Raw genomic sequence first — 16,261 nt, 5'->3', positions numbered from 1 at the left:
AGATGTAAAAAACAAGCATCTAGAGCAAAATAAGAAGTATTCTTGTAATAAGAGGATTGTCTTTTGTTGTAGTCAAGCAGTCCCAATGAAATCTGTTGCTTTTTACATTTATCAGACTGAATAAACTAGAGAAGTTTCACAATTTTATTCTTCAAGAGTTGAGCAATCTTGAGAAGGATATTCAGGCTCTGAAACACCTTGAGGAGGATGTTCTGGTAAGTATCCTCCACACTTAAAAAAAAAAAAATCCTCTGTGACTGAAGAGGATCTGTTCCAGAGTAAAATAACAAAAACTTTTGTTCAATTTTAGGAATTTTGGGGGAAACAGTCTGATGATTTGAAATCATTCTGTGATCGGCAAGTGCTAAGGTATTTTTTCCAAAGTATTCTTTCCAGACGTATCTTAGTTGAAGAATGAGGGTAGTGCTTTAGCTATATATAGTACAGGTGGTTGATGTTGATAAGATGGCATGTAGGTAGCTATGAAGCTGCATCTCTTCAAACCAATTACTTTTGTGGCACTCCCTGAGCAAAGAGCGTGGCTTAGGGATCAATTTAGAAGTGTAAATTTTGCAAAGCATTTAACAAGATCATACAAATATCAGTGATTTTGATCTAAAATGTTTTTTTTAAGCAATATCTCAAAAAATTAAAATGAATATATTCTGAGAAAAACATATTGAATTGTCTTGTAGAATATATATGTATATTAAAATTTAAAGTATATATATTTATGTGTGTGTATTAAACAATGGGTTTATTTTGCTGCACATTCTTTTCAGTGTGATTACTCAGCGAACATTCTGAGGCTGTTGTTTCTATGGGTGTGGAGTACTGTGATTCTCTGAAGTGTAGGGAATAGAGAAATGGGAAAGTAGAGTCCTCCACTCCTCTGCTTCTGCCGTTCGAGAAATTCTAGGGTTTTTGTTTCTGCTTGAATAATAAAAAAATAATCCTTATAGAAATCTGTAATTGCCTAGAGCTTTATCTACCAGTTCAGAATCTGCTTCTGTCACAGAAATCTAAATCAAAGTTTTAGAAAGGCTATTATTCTGATCACACCACAGAAAGTTTAAAATTTGAATTATCCATTCTTCTGTTACGCCAGTTAACACAATTAATAACAATGAGAGTATGTAAATAGATTTTCAAAACTCAACACACGATTAAAGGAGATATCCTTGTATAACCTCTTCACTGAATGCTTCCGGTTGGTTGTGAAAGGTTCTCAAACTTCTTGGAATGAGGACCTCTTAACACTTTGAAAATTTATTCAGATTCCCCCAAAGAGCTTTTGTTTCATGGGTTATATCTATGAATATTTTCCATATTAAAAATTGAGACTGAGATTTAAAATATGTATTTATTTAAAAATAACCGGGGCACCTGAGTGGCTCAGTGGGATCTGCCTTTTGTTCAGGTCATGATCCTGGGGTCTTGGGATCGAGTCCCACATCGGGAATCCCCACGGGGAGCCTGCCTCTCTCCCTCTACCTATGTTTCCATTTCTCTGTGTCTCTTATGAATAAATAAACAAAATATTTTTTAAAAAAAATAACAGAAGTATGCCAACAAATTGGACAATCTGGAAGAAATAAATGAATTCCTAGAAAATTAAAATCTTCCAAGAGTGAATCAGAAAAAAATAGAAATATAAACAGACCAATTACTAGTAATGAAATTGAATCATAGTAACAAACTTGAATTGGTAATTTTTTTTTTAATTTTTTATTATTTTTTATTATTTTTTGTTTTTTTTTGAATTGGTAATTTAAAAACCCATACTATTTTGATTACTACAGCTTTGTAATATAACTTGAAGTCTAGAATTGTGATACCTCCAGTTTTATTTTTATTTTTCAAGATTGCTTAGGCTATCTGGGGTCTTTTGCATTTTCATACAAATTTTAGTGTTCTAGTTCTGTAAAAAAATGCATAAATTGGTTGGTATCTTGATAGGAATTGTATTAAATCTGTAAATTGCTTTGGGTAATATAGAACTTTTAACAATATTTGTTCTCCCAACCCATGAACATAGAATGTCTATTTCTTTGTATCTTCAATTTCTTTCTTTCATCAATGTTTTATGGTTTTCAGAGTACAGATGTTTCACCTTTTTGGTTAAGTTTATTTGTAGGTATTTTATTATTTTGGGTGCAACCGTAAACAGGATTGTTTTCTTAATTTCTCTTTCTGCTGCTTCATTATTAGTGTATAGAAATGCAACCGATTTCTGTACATTAATTTTGTATCCTACAACTTTACTGAATTCACCTATCAGTTCTACTAGTTTTTTCGATGGAGTCTTTAGGATTTTCTACATATAGTATCATATTATCTGTAAATAGTAGAAGTTTCACTTCTTCCTTACCAATTTGGATGTCTTTTATTCTTTTCTCTTGCCTGATTGCTGTGTCTAGGACTTCAAGTATTATGTTAAATAACAGTGGTGAGAGTGAACATCTTTGTCTTACTCCTGATCTTAGGGAGAAAAACTTTCAGTTTTTCCCCATTGAGTATGATGTTAGCTGTGAGTTTTTCATAGAAGTCCATTATTATATTAAGGAATGCTCCCTCTAAACCCTTGTTTTTTTTTTTTTTTTTTTTTTTTATGATAGTCACAGAGAGAGAGAGAGAGGCAGAGACATAGGCTGAGGGAGAAGCAGGCTCCATGCACCGGGAGCCCGATGTGGGATTCAATCCCGGGTCTCCAGGATCACGCCCTGGGCCAAAGGCAGGCGCCAAACCGCTGCGCCACCCAGGGATCCCTAAACCCTTGTTTTTATCATGAATGGATGTTGTACTTACTCAGATCATTTTTTTTTTTGCATCTACTGAAATGAGCATATGGTTTTTATCCTTTCTCTTATTGATGGTGATGTATCACGTTGACTTGCAAATATTGAACCACCATTGCATCCTAGGAATAAATCTCACTTGATCAGGACGAGTGCATTTTCTATGCTGGATTACAGCAATACTTACAAATATTGCTAATATTTTGTTGAGGATTTCTTGCATCTACATTCATCAGACAGTTTGGCCTGTAGTTCTCTTTTTTGTGTGTGTCCTTATCTGGTTTTAGAATCAGATTAATGCACAATTATATGGTCAATTAACCTTGACAAAGGAACCAGGAATATGCAGGGGAAAAAGACAGTGTCTTCAACAAATGGTATTGGGAAAACTGGACAGTTACATGCAAAATAATGAACCTGGACCACTTTCTTACACTATACACAAAAATAAATTGAAAATGGATTAAGTACCTAAACGTAAGACCTGAAACCATAAAAATCCGAGAAAAAGAGCACAGGCAGTAATTTCTCTGATACTAGGCATAACATCTTTCTAGATACATCTCCTTAAACAAGGAAAACAAAATAAAAAAGCAAAAATAAACTATTGGACTTCATCAAGGTAAAAAATTTCTGCACAGTGAAGGAAACAACCAACAAAACTAAAAGACAACCTACTGAATGACAGAAGATATTTGCAAATAACCTATGTGATAAAGGGTTAGTGTCCAAAATATCTAAAGAACTTCTATAACCCAACACCCAAAACAAATAATCTAGTTAAAGTGAGCAGAAGCTCATGAACAGACATTCTTCCAAAGATGACATACAGATGGCCAATGGATACATGAAAAGATGCCCACCATCACTTATCTTTAGGGAAATGCAAATCAAAACTACAAGGAGATACCACCTCATACCTGTCAGAATGACTGAAATCAAAACCACAAGAAGCAACAAATATTGGTGAGGATGTGGAAAAATAGGAACCCTCTTGCATCTTTGGTGGGAATACAAACTAATGTAGCCAACATAGAAGACAATATGGAGGTTCCTCAAAAACTTAAAAATAGAACTACTAACTAATTGCAAATAAACTAATTGCATATAACTAATTGCAAATAGAATACTAATTGCATTACTGGAAATTCACCCAAAGAATACAAAAACACTGATTCAAAGGAATACATGCACCCCAATGTTTATTGCCACATTATTTACAATAACTACTTTATGAAAGCAACCTAAGTGTTCATCAATAAAGAAGATGTATATGTGTACAGTGGATTATTCAACCATAACAAACAATGAAATCTTGCCATTTACAACAATGTGGATAGATCTAGAGAGTATACTGCTAAGCAAAATAAGGCAAAAAGAAAAAAAAAAGAGAATCATAGGCTGTTATCCCTGATGGATATAGATGCAAAAATCCTGAAAAATATTAGTAAACTGCATTCAACAGTGTATTAAAAAGATTATTCACCAAGATCAAGTGGGATTTATTCTAGGAATTCAAGGATGGTTCTATATGCACAAATTGATAAACAGATATACTACATTTATAAACTGAAGGATAAAAATCATATGATCATCTTAGTAGATGCAGAAAAACCATTTGACAAAATTTAACTCCATTACTGATTTTAAAAAAAACTCTCAAGTGGATTTAGAGGCAACATGCCTTAACATAATAAGGGCCATATTTGACAAACCCATAGCTAATATCATAATGATAAAAAAACTGAAAATGTTTTCTCTAAGATCGGGAACAAGACAAGGATGTCCACACTCACTACTTTTATTCAACATAGTAATGAGAGTCTTACCCAGTGATCAGAAGAAAAAGAAGTAAAAAGTACCCAAATTGGTGAGGAAAAAGTAGACTTGTCACTATTTGCGGATGACATGATACTATATCCAGAAAATCCTAAAGATTCCACCAAAAAACTATTAGAACCTATTTATGAATTCAGTAAAGTTGCAGAATATAAAACTGATATCCATAAGTCTTTTACATTTATATATACCAATAATGGAATAGCAGAAAGAGAAATTAAGAAAACAATCTCATTTATGATTACATCACAAAGAATAAAATGCCTAGGAATAAACTTAATCAAGGAAGTGAAAGACCTGTCCTCTGAAAACTATAGAACATTTTTGAGAAAAATGGATGACAAAAACAAATGGAAAAATATACATGCTCATGGATTGGAAAAATTAGCTTTGTTAAAATGTGGATTGGATGGATTGGAAGAATTAGCATTGTTAAAATGTACATACTACCCAAAACAACTTACAGATTCAATAGAATCCTTATCAGAATACCAACAACATTTTTCACAGGCATAGAACAAATAATCCTAAAATTTATATGGAAACACAAAGACCCTGAATAGGGAAAGCAGCCTTGAAAAAGAAGAGCAAAGATGGAGGTATCACAATCCTGGTTTCAAACCATACTACAAAGCTATTGTATTCTAAATAGTATGGTACTGGCACAAAATTAGACATATAGCTCAATGGAGCAGAATAGAGAGCCCGAAATCCATGCTTGGTCAATTATTTTGTATGAGAAAGAAGGAAAGAATATACAATAAGGAAATGACTATCTCTTCAATAAATGGTGCTGAAAAAACTGGACCACATTCTTACACCATACACACAAATAAACTGAAAAAGTATTAAAGACCTAAGTAAATGTGAGACCTGAAACCATAAAACTCTTGAAAGAACACCTAGGCAGTAATCTCTTAGACATGACCCTGTTCCTCAGGCAAAGGAAACAAAAACAAAAAATGGGACTGCACCAAAATAAAAAGGTTTTGTATGGCAAAAGAAACTATCAACATAATGTAAGGCAACCTACTGAATGGGAGAAGATACTTGCAAATGACATCTGATAAGGGGCTAATATCCAAAATATATGAAAAATTTCTACAACTCCACACCAAAAAACAAAACAAAAAACAAATGCTCCAATTAAAATATAGGCAGAGGACCTGAATAGACATTTTTCCAAAGAAAACATGCAGAGGGCTAACAAATACATGAAAAGATGCTCAACATCATTAACTACTAGAGAAATGCAATTCTAAATCCAAATACCTTATACTTGTCAAAATGGATAGTATCACAAAGAAACAAATAACAGGTGTTGGAGAAGTGGAAAAAACAGAACCCTCATGCACTGTTGGTGGGAATGCAAACTGGTGCGATCACTATATATATATTATTATAGGTTTGTCCTGGATTCCCTCTCTTAAAAAGCCTGTCACCATATATATGTGGGTCACAATTCAGATGAATGAATCCTTTGCACTCATGGCTGAACATATTCAAAAGACTGGTTTATAAAAAATAGAATGACTAATTAAAAAAATAACCAAAACAAACCTTTACATATTGATGTCAGTAACAGATTTTTATGAAAATAACCAGACTCTGCAAAACAAACATGTGGGTAGAGTAGCATTGTTTTATTGTTTTATTTTTATTTTTTAAAAAGATTTCATTTATTTATTCATGAGAGACAGAGAGAGAGGGGCAGAGACATAGGGAGAGGGAGAAGCAGGCTCCATGCAGGGAGCCCGATGCGGGACTCGATCCCAGGTCTCCAAGATCACACCCCAGGCCAAAGGTGGTGCTAAACCACTGAGCCACCAGGGCTGCCCGCATTGTTTTATTTTTGCAAATCTCTTTAATGCCAGACTTCACAGGAGGTAGCTTCTTTGTCATATTTGCTTCTGAATTCAATCTGCTGTGATATCACACATCATGTAATGGAAAACTCCACTGTGTATTTGTGAGAGTAAGAATGAAAAAAAAGCAAACGAGATCTTAGCATTATTTGCCATTATTACGAAAATAGTTTTGGACTCACAGAACCTTTGGAAGCTTAGAGACCTCCAAGAAAAGCAGTCCCTTAAGGGTCCCAAACGTTCACACTCTGCGAACTGCTGATATAAAGCAATGCTATATTAAAAATTAGGGAAGTTTATACCCCTTCGTCTTCTGAAACCTGGGGAATTATTTTGACTAAACCCCAGATTTTAGATAACTGTCTCTTCAGTTCATACACATTACACTGTAGGATGTTAATTACTATTTGCTTTCATCTCCTAATAACAGGCCCCTTGTGTGAATTTAGAATACCTTAAAGAACAAAAATTCCTCCAAAATATGTATCTCCCTGGGTTTTGCCTTTGCTCTCTTTTCTTTCAGACACCTAAAGAAACCACCCTGCAGCTTGCAGTAGAGAGATGATGGTGATGATGCTTGTAGCTCATGCTGGGTGCTGACTGGGCACCAGGCTGCAAGTATCTATGAGACTTAGGTTAACGAGCTTGACTGAGATCCAGTATCTGGATCTGGTTGGTACTCAGTGTCTGTCCTTTTGGCATGTTTGCATATCATGGTGCAAACGTGGTGGTTTTATGTATTTTGCTAGGGAAATGCAAAGGACATTCCTCACACGAGATTAGCCCCTAGCACAGGGCTGCAAGAACATAGGAATTCAATATATTTTTTTATTTTATTTAAATTTATCTATTTATCTCTCTCATCTATCTGTCTAACCAACCAGGATATTAGGAAGGGATTCGTTACTTTGAATGGTTGTCATGAAATATCTCTGCCTATATTGTAGGCTAGTAGCTTTGACAGATACAATGCATAAAATAGAATCAAGTAAAAATATTAATAGCTTAGGCTGATATTCTGCATTGGCCATTGATCCTCTTCAGGTAACATCCAAGTAATGATCTATGAAATAATTCATGTATGGACATAGGTACATAAATGTGTATTCTTATTTTTAAATCCTCTAATGTAAATGTAATGAGATAGACTAATTTCTTCCAGGCTTAATCCAGATCAGCCTTCATGAGGAAAGCCAAAGCCCCGTGTCACTACTGCATTCATGGGGTAGGTATAAAGGTTTGCTTTGATGGAATTGGAGTGAGGGAAGTAAGCCCTAAAGGATACCCTAACACTTTGTCCATGTTCCACAATGCTCTCTCCCCTTTCACAATATCTCCCATCCTAGAAATTATCCTTTTGGATCTGGTCTTTCATTAAGTAAATATTTATGATTGAGTGTTTGCTCTGTAATAGGCATCACACTAAATGTGAAGATACAATGGTTAACACCCAGACCTGTTCTTGCCTCCATCATAAAAATAAACTCCTTGAAGGAAGATAGAAAAAGACAAGTGAAGAAATAAAATAATCACAAGTTTCCTAAGTGCTTTGAGGGATACTGGCAAGGTGCTTTGGCAGAGAGCAATGGTGTGGAGTCGGTTTCAGATAGGATGGCCACCAAAGGTGTCTCTGAGGGAGCGACATTGAAGATGGGGTGTCAAGCATAGGAAGGAACCAGAGGGCAGCCCTGGTGGCTCAGCAGTCTAGCGCTGCCTTCAGCCTAAGGTGTGATCCTAGAGACCCAGGATCGAGTCCCACATCAGGCTCTCTGCATGGAGCCTGCTTCTCCCTCTGCCTGTGTCTCTGCCTCTCTCTCTCTCCCTCTCTATCTCTCATGAATAAATAAACAAAATTTAAAAAAAAAAAGGAAGGAACCAGACTTGGGAGCAGTTTAAAGCAACAGGATTGGGGAGGGGAGGACATGACATGTTTGAAAAACTGAAAGTTCTTGGCTCAGAGTGGTGTCCGAAGGGACAGTTACTTGAAATGAAGCTGGGACCATGACAGACTCTCAGTGTTGAGGAGTTTGAATTTGATACTGTAGGTGAAGGAAAATTGGGGTGGTTCTGAGCAAAGGCATTGGGAGTGAGAGTAATGTAATCTGATTCATATTTTAAGAAAATCATCCTAGCTGCCATGTTGAAAGTTAACTGGAAAAGTGAGAAGCAGAAGAGGGGAGCTGAACTGGATGATGGACTTGGGAGATGGTGAGAAATGGGGAGACTTCAGGTACATTTGGGGGCCAGAATTAATCACTGGCAGTTGGACATGATGGGTGAAAGAAGGAGAAGTAAGGATGACTCCTGGGTTTCTGTCTTCTAGCAGTTGGATGGATAGTGCTGTCGGTTAGGAAGACAAGGGGAAGACCTGGGGTAGGAGGAGTATGTGGGTGAAGCAGGAAGGAACTAAGTTAGTTTGTTAACCTGTTAACTTTCCAATGTCCATGCATGTCCAAGGTTTGATGAAAACTTGGAATAATGAACAATTTTCCAGGAAAATATAACTGAATAAAATGGACTCCTGCATAGACGGGAGATATTCATAGAAGTAGACAGAGTTGATGAACTACCATGCAGATGTGTATGTTCAGATTGTGTCACAGAGGAATTCTACTGGTCCCTTAGCAAAGGATAACTTCAGTGCTATTGACTAAATGGGACTAAAGGGTAACTTTAGTATTATTCTAATGCATGGATGAATGAAAATTCCCCAATTCTTTTTATGCATCTTGCATTACAATGCCAAAATCAAATGAAAATTACACAAAGAACAATAGCGCAATCTCACTCAAAAGCCAAAATTCAAAGTAAAAATTTTGGCAAACATCATTTCACAGCTTATTAAAGGAATAATATGTCATGATCAAGGGAGATTTATTCCAGTAACACAAAAATGGTTTGATATTAGGAAATCCGCTAATAACACCAACTACTAATCAATCTAGGGAGAAAAATCACTATGATTCTCCCCATAGATTTCAAAAGGCATTGAGAAATTGCTACATCTGTGTTTAAATTTGTATAAACCCACACAAATAGTCATAACTAGGGGCCTCTGGGTGGCTCAGTTGGTTAAGCATCTGCCTTCGGCTCAGGTCATGATCCCAGGGTTCTGGGATCAAGCCCTGCATCCGGCTCCCTGCTCAGTGGGGAGCCTGCCTCTCCCTTTCCATCTGCCTTGCCTCTCTCTTGCCTTTTCTCAAATAAAATTTTTAAAAAGTCATAACTAGATATTCTGTAGTATGAAAAATCTCAGTCCAAAAGCCACTACTATGCTCAATAGAGAAACTCTAAATGCATTACTAATTTCAGGACCAATCGATGGGGAGACTCCGGTAACATAAAGATGTCAGCTCTCACAGGGTGGAGAGCAGAGAAAGCAAGCTCTCTCCTGACTCTTCTTAGAGCACTAATCCCACTTGTGAGGGCTTCATCTCATGACCTCATGTCATCCTGACTACCTGAGACCCTACTTTCTACATCACTTGGGTGCAGGGGGAATTGTAGCAACTGAATGGGGCACAGACATTCCATCCATAAATGGTGTCAATGGATTGACAGTTTCAGTGGAATCAAAAGTTAGGACAGTGAGGGAAGGAGAGCAGGTGACTTGGAAAGGCCCAAAAAGTGTGGTCAGAAAATGGGATGTTGAGAATCAAGATTTCAGAGGTGGGAAGTGATGCCAAAAATCTGAGAGTGCCTAGCTGTGGTGAAACTGAAGAAAATGCTAGAGGAGGTGAGGAGATGAGGAGATGAAAAAACTGAGAAGCCAAAGCATGCAGATGGGTCCCTCATGACAGAGTTTCAGTTACTACTAAGGCTGATGGGAACCAGGGCCAGGTGAACAGAGGGGCCAGGATGATGGATGATAAGTTAGGTGGTTGGCATAAACATCAGCAGAGAGGTGTCTAGAGGAGAGAGAGTAATCCCTATGTTTGGTAGTTTAGAGAAGGAGAATACCCAACTCTCCACCTGGCCAGGAAGTAATAGGACAACAGAGAAAAAAAACCCACAAAAACTTTTTAATTGACAGAGCAAATTGGGGAATGTGGTACCCTAAGAAGTCTGCTGCATTTTAGTGAAAAGTAGACAGGGAGACATTTTCTTTCAAGAAGAGGCAGAGGACGTTGGGGAGCAGACCAGAGCAGAGGAGAGCTATAGGCATCACTGGATGAGAATGTGGCTGATAAGGGCTGCCTTTTAGCAGCTGCGAAGGCAGAGAGGGATTTGAGACAGGATGGGATTGATTCAGAGAGATTTTTAAAGGAAGGAGTTTGTAGAATTATTGCCGTGAGCCCTAATGTTTCCCCAGATGGTCCAGCAGCTCTTGGGGCTATCGCTCTACAAGCTTTCTGCCTGTGCTGTGAGCCCTACAGAGTAAATAAACATGGAATGTGTTGAACAACCACCAACTATTCTGTTCTTGGATCCGGTCACTTTACAGACAACAACCTTCTTGCTCAGTTGGGTTCACTGAACATTGTATTGTTCATTTCCCCAGTATTTAATAATGGGGCTTTTTATACAGCTCTCAACTTGAAAGTCTCTTCGACTTAGAGGTCTAAGGTAGGTTCCCTAAGTAGACCGTGTCCAACTATATTTTCATAAGAATAACATTCCATGTATCTTAAGCTATAGTGTTATTTTAAAAACATGGGTTTTGTTTCATTTTATTTGAGAATAACTGAAGTGGGTGACTTTTTTCTTAAATTCCAGTGTCCAAAGTTGTGCTTTGTGATTTTTGACGCAGCAATTCCACTTCCAGGAAATTATCTTTAGGATTCGATTGGACTGTGCAAGGATATGTACAGTGGTGTGTATCACAAGCAGTTCTAATAAGGAGATGTTGTAAATTGCCTGAATGCCCAGGTAGAGCTTGGTTAAAGAGATTGATAGATTTACATGATATGCCACATGGCCATTACAAAAAAGAATAGTTGGATTAGATTAATTGACTTGGGAAGACATTTAACAGTGAATGAAAAGTAAAAGCTTGTTGCAAAGCATTGTAGACCACATGATTCCATTTGTTTTAAATGCTAATGAGGATGTATATGGTCATTCACTTAAGAAACTGCTGAGTCTATTAGATGCCAGGTACTGTCTCTGATGCTGGGGCTGGTATGGTACCCAAGAGGTCCTTGGCTGCATAGAGGGTGCGCTTTAGTAGGATGGACAGACAGTGAAGAGTAAATAGGTAAGAATTCATGACAGTGGTAAGTGGTCAGAAGGAAAGAAGTGTGATGACAGAGACTGATGGCGTAGAAAGAGAATCAAGTCAAGCCTCTCTAAGGAAGTGACATATGAGCTAAAACTCAAAGGGTGGGTGGAGCCAGCAATGGGGAGCCTGAGGAAGGGCATTTCAGAGGGAATGACCAAGACCAATGTCTGAGGCCAGAAGCAGCTTGATAGGTTCTAGGAATTCAGTGAGGGCCAAGCAACAGGAGTGAGGGCAGAGTAGTATGAGAGGAGACTGTGGGGTGTGCTGTGTGTGGGGATGGTAGTCACCTTATGGGCTGTAGAAAGACTTTATTCTAGTGGCAGTGAAAGGTGTAATAGTAAAGGAATGCTATTTAAAAATGTGTTTATTTATTTATTCATGTGAGACAGAGAAGCAGGCTCCCTGCAGGGATCCTGATGCAGGACTCAATCCCAGGGCCCCGGGATCATGACCTGAGCCAGAGGCAGATGCTCCACCACTGAGCCACCCAGGAGCCCCAGTAAAGGACTACTTTTAAGGCCCTCTGCATATGTGTTGAGGTGGGAGATCAGGTGACATGAGCAACAGAAAGTGAGCTGGAAGGGTTTCCGATGAGTCGGGAGGGGTGTAGGACAAACTTCCAGGGTTGGGGTTTGAGCAACCCTGATGGACATTGGTGTCACTGAATGAGATCGTGGAGACTATGAAAGGCCTGGTTTAGCTGATAGGGTGATGAGGAGGTTGTGGATAAATATTAAAAGCTTAACTTGGAACATATATTTGTGATTTCAGCATCTGAATGGAGTTGGCAAATGAGTGGATAGTTGAGACTAAGACTCATAGCAGAGGGCAACATGAGACCAGTGGAGTTGACTTAGGGAGTGAGTATAGAGAAGAGTGTCAGGAGAAAGTTCTCGGGCTGTTCCAATGTGTTAAAGTAACTTAAGGGAGAGTTTGTGTGTGTATCTATATGCATGTATACACGGTGAGAGGTCTAGAGTCTAAAAGATATCACCCAAATGTCAACTGTGGTTATTTCTGTGTGGTAACATTTTGGGTGAATCATCTTACCCTAGGCTACTTCTGTATTTTTAGAATTTAGTCCAAGATATGAATCACTTTTGTGGAATGAATTTAAACAGCATAACATTTATAAATAATTATTTTTTCCTTTCCCTAACCCTCCTTATCTATGACCCTGAGGTAACTACCTCTTTACAGTTTGACAGCATTTAAGCATTGACAGACACTTTGTCCATATATATAAATATATGGACATATAAACATATATAAATATATATATGTTCATATAAGGATACGGACAATATCCTATAAATGTATAAATGTCCATATAAGGATACATATGTGTATTTTTATTTTTTTTTATTTTTTTTTTTTTAGTTTTTTTTTAACTTTTATTTATTTATGATAGTCACAGAGAGAGAGAGAGGCAGAGACACAGGCAGAGGGAGAAGCAGGCTCCATGCACTGGGAGCCCGACGTGGGATTCGATCCCGGGTCTCCAGGATCGTGCCCCGGGCCAAAGGCAGGCGCCAAACCGCTGCGCCACCCAGGGATCCCCATATGTGTATTTTTAAGTAACACAAAGCTATACTAAATATTAGGCATATTTTTGTTCTCTGAGCAAAAGTAGGATTCCTTTCCAAGTCAGTAATATGAGTCTACTTTTTTTAATTAATTGTAAAATATTGTAGTTTATGGACATGCTATAACTTATACATTTGATTCCCCATTGATGCACATCCAGGTTATTTTAAATTACTATGGCAAATAACTCTGTCGTGAATATCCTTTTACATATACCTTGAATTACTTTATCAGGAAAAAATTATTTTCTTTTTTTAAAAAAAGATTTTATTTATTTGAGAGAAAGAGCATGAGCAGAGGGGAGGAGAAGAAGGAGAGGGAGAAGCAGACTCCCCACTGAACAGGAAGCCTGACTTGGGGCTCCATTCCAGGACCCCCAGATCATGACCTGAGCTGAAGGCAGATGCTTGACTGACTGAGCCACCCAGACACCCCAGGGAAAAATCACTGTTTTCTTTTGGGAAAACAAAAATAGCAAATCTTCAAATCAAAATAGCCCTAAAAGAGGATATAGAGAAAAGACTAATCTGAGTTAAGAATATTAGCCTAATTCCCAGCCCTAACAGAGAATTGGATCAAATGTGAATTAAACGTACATGTTACAACTGGTCACATGTAAGCGGAATCAGGCTCCAGCAGCTAAACCAAGTAGGGATTTTATTTTTCCCCGGTAAGCAGCAGCCCAGAGGGAAAGAGGTTATCCAGAGCTGGTGATGCAGTAGCATTAAGTAGCCATCAGAGACCAGGTTCTTTTAGCTTCCTGCTCAGCCATCCTTCATATGGCTTTAGGCTTTATTTTTTCCTTCTATAGATTTTATTCATTAATTCATGAAAGACATAGAGAGAGAGAGACAGAGACATAGGCAGAGGGAGGAGAAGCAGGCTCCATGCAGGGAGCCTGATGCAGAACTCGATCCCAAGACCCTGGGATCACGCCCTGAGCTGAAGGCAAGATGCTCAAGCACTGAGCCACCCAGGCGTCCCAGGCTTTGGGCTTTAGAGTGATTGTCTGCTCTGCTTCTAGGAATCTCTTCTAGACTCCGGGCAGGAAGGGGGGGAATTGAATGAAAGGTAAAAGATGTGTGCCAGCAGAATCTACCTTCACCTTCCTTTTATCCAAGCTAAGAAAACAGTTTTCATGGAAATGCAAACCAACAGACATTGGTCTCCATCTTACTGACCTGACCTAGGTCACTTGGCCCTCCACAGTGGAAAGGGAATATAGGGAGAATTGAACTCTTACTGTTTCTCAAATAGTGGATTCCGTACATAGGAAAGGGAGGACAGATGTGGAGGAAGTATCTAGTAATGTCTGTCAAGCCTGAATCAAATTACATGTGCTGAACAGAGAGAAAAAGAGAAATAACTTAAATCACACGGGTCATTCTGTTGGCCATTCTTGGCCATGAGCATGCACCTTGGTGTTTGCATCAGGATGGGAAAATCTCTTCCTTCCTGGGCGGCAGCTCTTATCTACCTCTTGTTTCATGAGGAGTGAACTGGGTTCAACCCAGTCTGGTTATTAACCACGTGCATTTTTCATACAGCATGACCCCGACAGCCAGCCCAGCCACTGCCTTGGGCTCCATCCAAGAAGTACCTGTCTTTCCTCCAACACTAGAGGGAAAAATAACCTGCGGTGTTCAACTATAAAGAGAGAGAAACAGCTTCAAAGCAGCACGTGTTTAAGCCTTTTTTTAAAAAAAAAGGTTTGTTTATTTATTTAAGAAAGAGAGAGAGAGTAGAGGGAGAGGCCAAGGGAGAGAGAATCCCGAAGCAGACTCCCTGCTGGCTGTGGAGCCCCATGCAGGGCTTGATCTCAGAACCCTGAGATCATGACCTGAGCCAAAATCAAAAAATTTTGAGCCAATCAAAATCAGGCTGCTTAACCAACTCAGCCACCCAGGAGCCCCGGCTAAGCCATTTTTGAGGGTGATTTTGACTCTGGCCAGCTTTTTACCTGGGGTACTGACTAGCTACCACTGGCCACAGAAGATGCAACTGCACTGAATGTCTGAGTTAGTGATGTAGCTGATTGGTGATGTTCATGTTGGCTCTCTGAGGGACAAAGAGGCGGGCATTTCAGGCTGAGCTAACTACTGTTCTCTTTCTTTTTTCTTTCTTTCCACCAGTCTGAGCCACCTGGAGATGATAAATCTGGCTTGGACCACACAGTGGTGCTTTAGTGCTCTGGCTTCTTGATTTTGCTTCACTCCAAATGGGATCCCTGAGAACTGCTGCGTCGGAATAGAATGGAATAGGCTGGTAGTTTGCAGTTGTGTTATTGTCCATTTGTTCCCAAAGTTAACCTTCTGTATCAAAGTGTAGCCAGAAAATAGGAGGTTCAGGATGTTTACCAACTTAAGAGTATTGCTTTAAAAAAAAATTTTTTTAAGTAAAATTGATTTTGAGAACGGTTCTCAAGTTATATGGGGGGGAAAATCTGAACATCTGTATACATGCTATTTGTTTATCTCTTTGGGGGAGAATTTAATTTGTGATGAAAATAGCTCAGATGAAAATGGTGTTGTATTTTGAAATAGTTATTATTTCACTTGATCTACAAATATTCTAGTTTTTCCAGCACATTCACAAAACTACTAGCTTTAGCAGAGGAGAAATACTCATGTGATAATTATAAAGGCTCCAATAAAGCCTGCATGTATGAAGACTGCCTATACAGTTGAGTGAATTTATTTTGGGAAAATAAAATCCATCTAATTTGAGGCTGTTTACAAAGTAACTGTTCATAGATTGGATAAGTGCAGTTAAAGACTGCAGGCTGAAAACAGTTTATTCAATGTAGAACATAACTTAGGGACATAGTATATCTTATGTATTATGTATTTAATCTGCCCAAAACAGATGTTTACAACCCCAATGTGTCACCTTTTTTTATTTAGAATTTTTTAACGAGCTATGGTTTAGTCTATTGTAAGCTTTACAGAGCA

General features: G+C 38.2%; 1 protein-coding gene across 4 annotated transcripts in view; it reads left to right on the top strand.

Annotated features, from left to right (window-relative positions):
* Positions 1 to 15,979, top strand: part of SYCP2L (synaptonemal complex protein 2 like) — a 102,489-nt gene extending 86,510 nt beyond the window's left edge. For all 4 annotated transcript variants that reach the window (XR_012025223.1, XM_072813627.1, XM_072813626.1 and 1 more), the window contains 4 exons: positions 116 to 215; positions 311 to 369; positions 7,665 to 7,727; positions 15,443 to 15,979. Coding sequence is in view for 3 of the 4 variants with exons in the window: in XM_072813627.1 (XP_072669728.1) it covers positions 116 to 215; positions 311 to 369; positions 7,665 to 7,689 (184 nt within the window). In the remaining variant the exon portion in view is untranslated. The remainder of the gene's footprint in view (positions 1 to 115; positions 216 to 310; positions 370 to 7,664; positions 7,728 to 15,442) is intronic.
* The last annotated feature ends 282 nt before the right edge of the window (positions 15,980 to 16,261 follow it).

Source organism: Canis lupus, chromosome 37, assembly GCF_048164855.1.
Source record: "Canis lupus baileyi chromosome 37, mCanLup2.hap1, whole genome shotgun sequence".
Taxonomy (NCBI): domain Eukaryota; kingdom Metazoa; phylum Chordata; class Mammalia; order Carnivora; family Canidae; genus Canis; species Canis lupus.
Note: the sequence above shows the minus strand (reverse complement) of the source record. Positions and strands in the feature narration are given on the sequence as shown.